Source organism: Terrapene carolina, unplaced genomic scaffold (assembly GCF_002925995.2).
Source record: "Terrapene carolina triunguis isolate 2854851 unplaced genomic scaffold, T_m_triunguis-2.0 Scaffold62, whole genome shotgun sequence".
NCBI lineage: Eukaryota > Metazoa > Chordata > Testudines > Emydidae > Terrapene > Terrapene triunguis.
Window position 1 is genome coordinate 37,505,320 of NW_020664413.1, and position 6,000 is coordinate 37,511,319.

Below are 6,000 nucleotides of genomic sequence, written 5' to 3' on the forward strand. Positions count from 1 at the left end.
CCATCCTGTTGCCAGTTCCCAGCTTCTGGCAACCAGAGGCTAGGGACACCATCCCTGCCCATCCTAGCTAATAGATGATCCTAGCCATTAATGGACCCATCTTCCATGAATTTATCTAGTTTTTTTAAACCCTATTATGGTCTTGTCCTTCACAACATCCTCTGGCAAGGAGTTCCACAGGTTGACTGTGTGTTGTGTGAAGAAATACTTCAGTTTTGTTTTAAACCTGCCGCCTATTCATTTCATTTGGTGACCTCTAGTTCTTGTGTTGTTAGGAGTAAATAACACTTCCTTATTTACAGCACAGCTTTGCAAACAGTGAGGTTCTGTAAAGGATTGTAGTCAGTACCAGGGGCGGCTCCAGGCACCAGCGCAGCAAGCGTGTGCCTGGGGCAGCAAGCCGCGGGGGGGCGGCCTGCCAGTTGCTGTGAGGTCTGCCGGTCCCGCGGCATGCCTGTGGGAGGTCCACCAGTCCCACGGCTTCGGTGGTAATTCGGTGGTGGGGATGCTGACGGTGCGGCACCGTCGAAATTCCTGCAGGCATGCCACCGAATCCGCGTGGCCAGCGGACTGCCCGCAGGCGTGCCGCCGAAAGCCACCTGACTGCCGTGCTTGGGGGCGGCAAAAACCATAGAGCCGCCCCTGGTCAGTACCTATCCCAAAGCCCAAGTATATTTGCTTATATTACATTTACATAGAGCCTTTAATACCAAAGGGCTTTGTGCCTCAAAACGCACCTGATCCTCGCTGTACTAGCGGAGGCTATTGAGGTCATTCCTAAATGCAGGTCTTCCAAGTAGCAATGAAATTGATTGCTGTTATGTTTTGAGAAGAATTAGGGGGGGTACTTGTCCTAAGATTTTTTTTTATTTTTTTTTGTGTAAATTTTGACTCCATACCCATTGTCCTGTATAGTATATTTACACCCAAGATGGTCCTAGTGATATAGGGACTGTTTGTATTAATATTATGAAGCAATTTTTATCTCTCTAAATGAGGATTGCTTAAAATAGGCTCTCTCATGAATGCTACAAACTCAAGATTTTTTTTTAAGAACTGAGGTTTCTTTTGGGAGGAAAGAGGAGTAGAGGAAGAGTAACTGGGGTAAGACTTGTAAACTCCCATCTCTCCCAATTCCCCTTCCCTATGTACTGGACCATTGGGGAAAATACTTGTCAGGTCAATGCTGAAGATTTGTTTAACCTTTTAAAAATCTCCTTTTTCCCTAGGGGGAACAGTTGGCTAGAATACACTTGTGTGATTTTTTTTTTTTTTTTTTTTTTAATAACGGAGTGGCCTGGGCAGAGAGAATAATTACATCTATAGAAATCCTGCTAGTTTTAACTGTGTTTTAAATGGATATAGGTGCCAACTGCAAGCATTACTGTGGAGGGTAATCCTGCTCTTAATCGTGTGAGATGGACACATTCTGGGCGAGAGATTGCTGTAGGTGATTCAGAAGGACAAATAGTTATATATGACGTGGGAGAGGTATGTAACTTGTGTTTGCTACTTTGTGGGTTACATGGATTTAAAGCACCTTTCTGAATTTACTCTGTCACTTACCTTTTTGACTTTCAACTTTCCTTCAAAACATTTTTGCCAGGAATAAATGGTAATTCAAGATAAAGGTTCTAGGCCTTTCTTGCTTTCAGGATTAATTATAGTTTTTAAATGTTTCAATCTCAGTTCAACTTCATACAATATTTTAGCATTTTAAAGAAAAAGCAGCTGCAATAAAGAGATCTAACAATTTACGAGTTCTGTGTAATTTATACTGCAGTAGAAACTGCATGCAGAGGAGATTAGTAGTGGGTGTGGACAAGATTTTACCTCCTTTATCACTACTCTGAATGCATGCCAGGTTGGTTGTGAACAAAATGTACCATCCAATGGCCATTTGAACTTAAAGTGAGAAGTAGTCTCACTTTAACACCTGCCCGGTAGGAATTGATCTCTCTAAAACAATTACCATTGGTATATATATTTCAAGGATTGTTGGACAAGGATAAAGAACTGCTCTCACCTGTGGAGGTGGTCTCTCCAGACTGAGGTACATGGGCCAGACTTATTACTACCACTGCCATATTTGTTCTGTGCTTAAACACAGGACTTCAATGCTAGAAATCTGACAGCACCCTTATCAAGCACTGAATTTTTTTTTTTTTTTTTTTTTAAAGTTTACTAAGGCTTTGTATACACTGCACTTCGTTGGAAAAACTTTTGTCGTTTAGGGGTGTTTAATAAAAATAAAAAAAACCAAAAAAACAACTCACCCCCGAATGACAAAATAATGAAAAGCGCTGGTGTGAACAGTGCTTTGTCAGCAGGAGCACTCTCCTGCCGACAAAGCCGCTGGTGGGGGGTGGAAGTTTTTTGTCGGCAGGAGAGCTCTCTGCTGCTGACAAACAGCAGCTACCCTGTGCGCCTTTTAGCGGCACGGCTGTAGCAGCACAGCCATGCCACTAAAAGCTGTGTAGTGTAGACATAGCCCTAGTTACCACCCTTTGTTGAACAATGCATACCAGCTGTATTTGCTGGTCAGACTATTTGAAAACTTTTAATGAATAAGGTAAGCTGTTTTATCAACAATTCATAAATGTGGTGTTTAGACAAGGTGTTAAAATGAGCTAAATTACATTCGCTATGTACTTATCAATGGGTGTAAATAATATTCTATTTCTCTATAGCAAATTGCTGTTCCCCGCAATGATGAATGGACACGTTTTGGTCGAACGCTAGCGGAAATTAATGCAAACAGAGCTGATGCAGAGGAGGAAGCTGCAACCCGCATACCTGCCTAAATCTTTCAAAATGGGTTCTAGTAGTGGATTTGGGAATGACTTATGTAAGTTTTCAGAGTAATAGCATGTTTCAGTCTAACTGATAACCTGAGGAGAAATACGTGGAATAAACTGTGGATTTTGAAAATGTATAAAATCACTGAAAATTAAGTCTTGCAATGTCACTTTTTTATACATAATTACAAGCACATTATTGTTTAATTTTTTAATACAGCTGCCCTGACTTTGCAAGAAACATGTTTTGCTGAAACACTAGCCTAGATGTATATTAGCTGTAATGCTATTGAATTTTTCAACTAACAGTATGTAACTATTTCTGAAGGATAAACACAAGTTCCATTTCTCAATCAGAACTTCCTATATTACACTGGCTAATTTTCATTAGGTAGTTAATCTCTGAAGGTTTGTTAATATTAGGATATTAGAACTGCCCACGGAAGTGCATGCATCTGTTCAAAGTAAACCTTCATCTTGTTTCTGACTTGCTCTTTTTTAATAAATAAGCAAGACTAGGGTAGTAGGTTATGTATACGAATAAAATAATTAGTCTGTAATAAACTTTATTTGGTCACTGAACCTGACTTTGTAGAATATATATTTAGTACTAGGTCTTTGTTAAAGTTCATTAAAGATGAGATTTCTTTATAAATAAAGGTTACACAAGCTTTTATCACCAGCCCAGCCCCCCAGTCTCTCATCCTTCTTTAGTAGTAACATCTTTGCTCAGATGTACAAAATCATTAGGAACCACTTCTTTACATTCAAATAAATCAGTGTAACATTCTTTCCTGTTCCTCCCAAGACAAAGAACCACGAGGTAACCAACTCCTATCCTAGAAGATTGCTATCCCCATCATACTGTAAGAGCCAGGTGCTGGTGTCCTTGTTGCCACAGCCCCTACGTAGAAGTATATGGTATTAAAACACTGTGTGACTTAATATGTTCAAAGAATGTAGAAATGAGTCCTTATTTAGTGTTTTGGCTAGAGATTTCCAGGATTAGTACCAGGACTTCTGGAGACTGTTGAAAAGCCTATTGTAATCTGCAAGATGAAAAAATGACTAATAGCGTAGATGAAATTAATTAGAAAAATCTCACCTATGCTATAGGTGATAAAATTGCCAAGCAACTAGAAAAAGCAAAGAGCAACACGTTCCATTTGTGCCAAGTTCATGTGAGGCAGTAAAAGGGCTTTTGTAGCGATGTGGACCTAGCTTGACCTATCCCCTGCCCCATCCCACTCAATTATTTTTTTTTTAAGCCGGCTTGTCACAAGAAAAATATCTCTTAAGCTCTTGTTTGCCCCAGCTCAGTCTGTTTCCCCCACAAATGTTACCTTAAGTATTTCTGACTAATCCCTAGAGGACTTAGCCCAGGTCAGCTTTAAGGTGCCAGAACCTTCTTTGCTACCCTACTTTCAGAGACCATTTGACCCCAACTTTTCAAACTAGGACTGCCTACAAAGGCTCTCCATATTATCATAGGTGCTTCTCTCTCAAGGATTTGCCAGTAGTATCACCAATCTGCTTTTAAATTATTTTTCCTCTCTGTTACTCCACTCTGTCCCCTCCCTTGCTGTGGCAGCAAGAAAGATACGTTGCTGTTTGTGTAGAGAAGACAGTGCCTCTCCATTCTTGAACCAAGACTCTGATTAATATGTCTGCTCCAATAAAGCCTTTTGTCTATCAAGACCAACATCACTCCTTCATAGCTCCTGTGAGAGTATGGCCAGTGCTTTTAAAAACATTTATGAATTCTATGCCCTCTTAACTCTGTACAGAAAAGGCCCTAATTGAACATCAAGGAGAGTGCCTGACTCCTCCATTAAGAACATTTGTTTCTCAGAGGTTTTCCACTCTGCGAGATAGCTTCTGTGTAGCTGAATGATGCTGTGCAGGACTCCAAGCCTATCTGCTTAGAATAGTGCTCCCCTAATGCTGCGCCAGACCCATCTTGGAGGGGAAGGGAACTCAGCTTGTGTCTCTATTCCCCTCCCCCCCAACTTGGGCGCATTTGTTTGGCAAGTGACAAAGATAGGCTCTCTAACTTCCAGCTGACACTGGAAACGCTAGGTCAGTGCTTCCAGGAAAAAAAAGTCTGTTCTACTCTGAGTCCTGAGTCCTATTTCCATTATTTTCCCTCTTTTTACAATTATGGCAGAAGCAACTCTTAAGTGCTGTGAGCCTGAGGACCACAATCTGGCCCAAGGCCAATCCTACTCATGCGGGGAGAAGTCCTACTTATCCATCATGCATGTAAGGGAAGGGCTCTTTACATTTCAAGAGCAATGGAGATGTACTCCTTCTGACTACATAAGGTAGTAGCCCAGAGCTATTTCAAAAATGTAGGTGCAGAGGGTATTCCCTACCATTCTCTAAATATCTGCAGGAGAAAAAAGAATGCAGGCAGAAGTCCAGCAGCAGAGTAGAGGCTACCAGTTTATTGCACTGAATGCAGCATGTATGATTAACTGCCGTGTAGGCAGGTGGCCTATCAGGTGCTCATGGCCCTCACAGACTGAGTACAGGCTCTTGAGACTAGAGTGGCTGAACTGGAGGAGCTAAGAGACAGAAAGATACATAAATGAGACTTTCTGGGATATAGTAGAACAATCCCACTCCACATCTGACAGCCTTGGTGTTGTTGAGGAGGATGAAAGTCTTAAGAGGAGAGAAACAATCCCATAGTTGGGACCCTCCTTCCAGAGATCAGTCATGGTATCCTTTCATACTGAGGATACCTCTCCAGGGAAGGGAATCCTGGTTATTAGGAAGAGACAGGTAATAGCAATGTAGGATTCAATCATTAGAAATATAGATAGCTGGGTTTGTGTTATCCAGGAGAACTGCATTGTGAATTGCCTGCTATGTGCAAAGGTGGCAGACCTCTTGAGACATCTAGGCAGACTTACATGCGGTGGTGGGGAGGAGCTGGTGTTCATGTTACAATGACCTAGGCAAAGGCAGGAGAAATGTCCTGGAGGTCAAATTCAGGCAGCCAGATAAGAGATTAAAGTCTAGGACCTCCATGGTATCTCTGAAATGCTTCCAGTTCTATGTGCGGGCCCAGTTAGACAGGCAGAACTGCAGGGCCTCACTGCATGGATGAAACTATAGCGTTTGGAGGAGGGATTTAGGTTTAGTAGGAACTGGGGAACCATTTGGGAAAGGAGGAGCCTTTACAGAAGGTTGAGCT

General features: G+C 41.8%; 1 protein-coding gene across 1 annotated transcript in view; it reads left to right on the forward strand.

Annotated features, from left to right (window-relative positions):
* The window catches only part of DYNC1I2 (dynein cytoplasmic 1 intermediate chain 2), a 48,870-nt gene extending 45,490 nt beyond the window's left edge, over positions 1-3,380 (forward strand). Inside the window, 2 exon segments of the mRNA XM_029910562.1 lie at positions 1,366-1,491; positions 2,691-3,380. Coding sequence (XP_029766422.1) covers positions 1,366-1,491; positions 2,691-2,804 — 240 coding nt within the window. The 3' untranslated portion in view covers positions 2,805-3,380.
* The last annotated feature ends 2,620 nt before the right edge of the window (positions 3,381-6,000 follow it).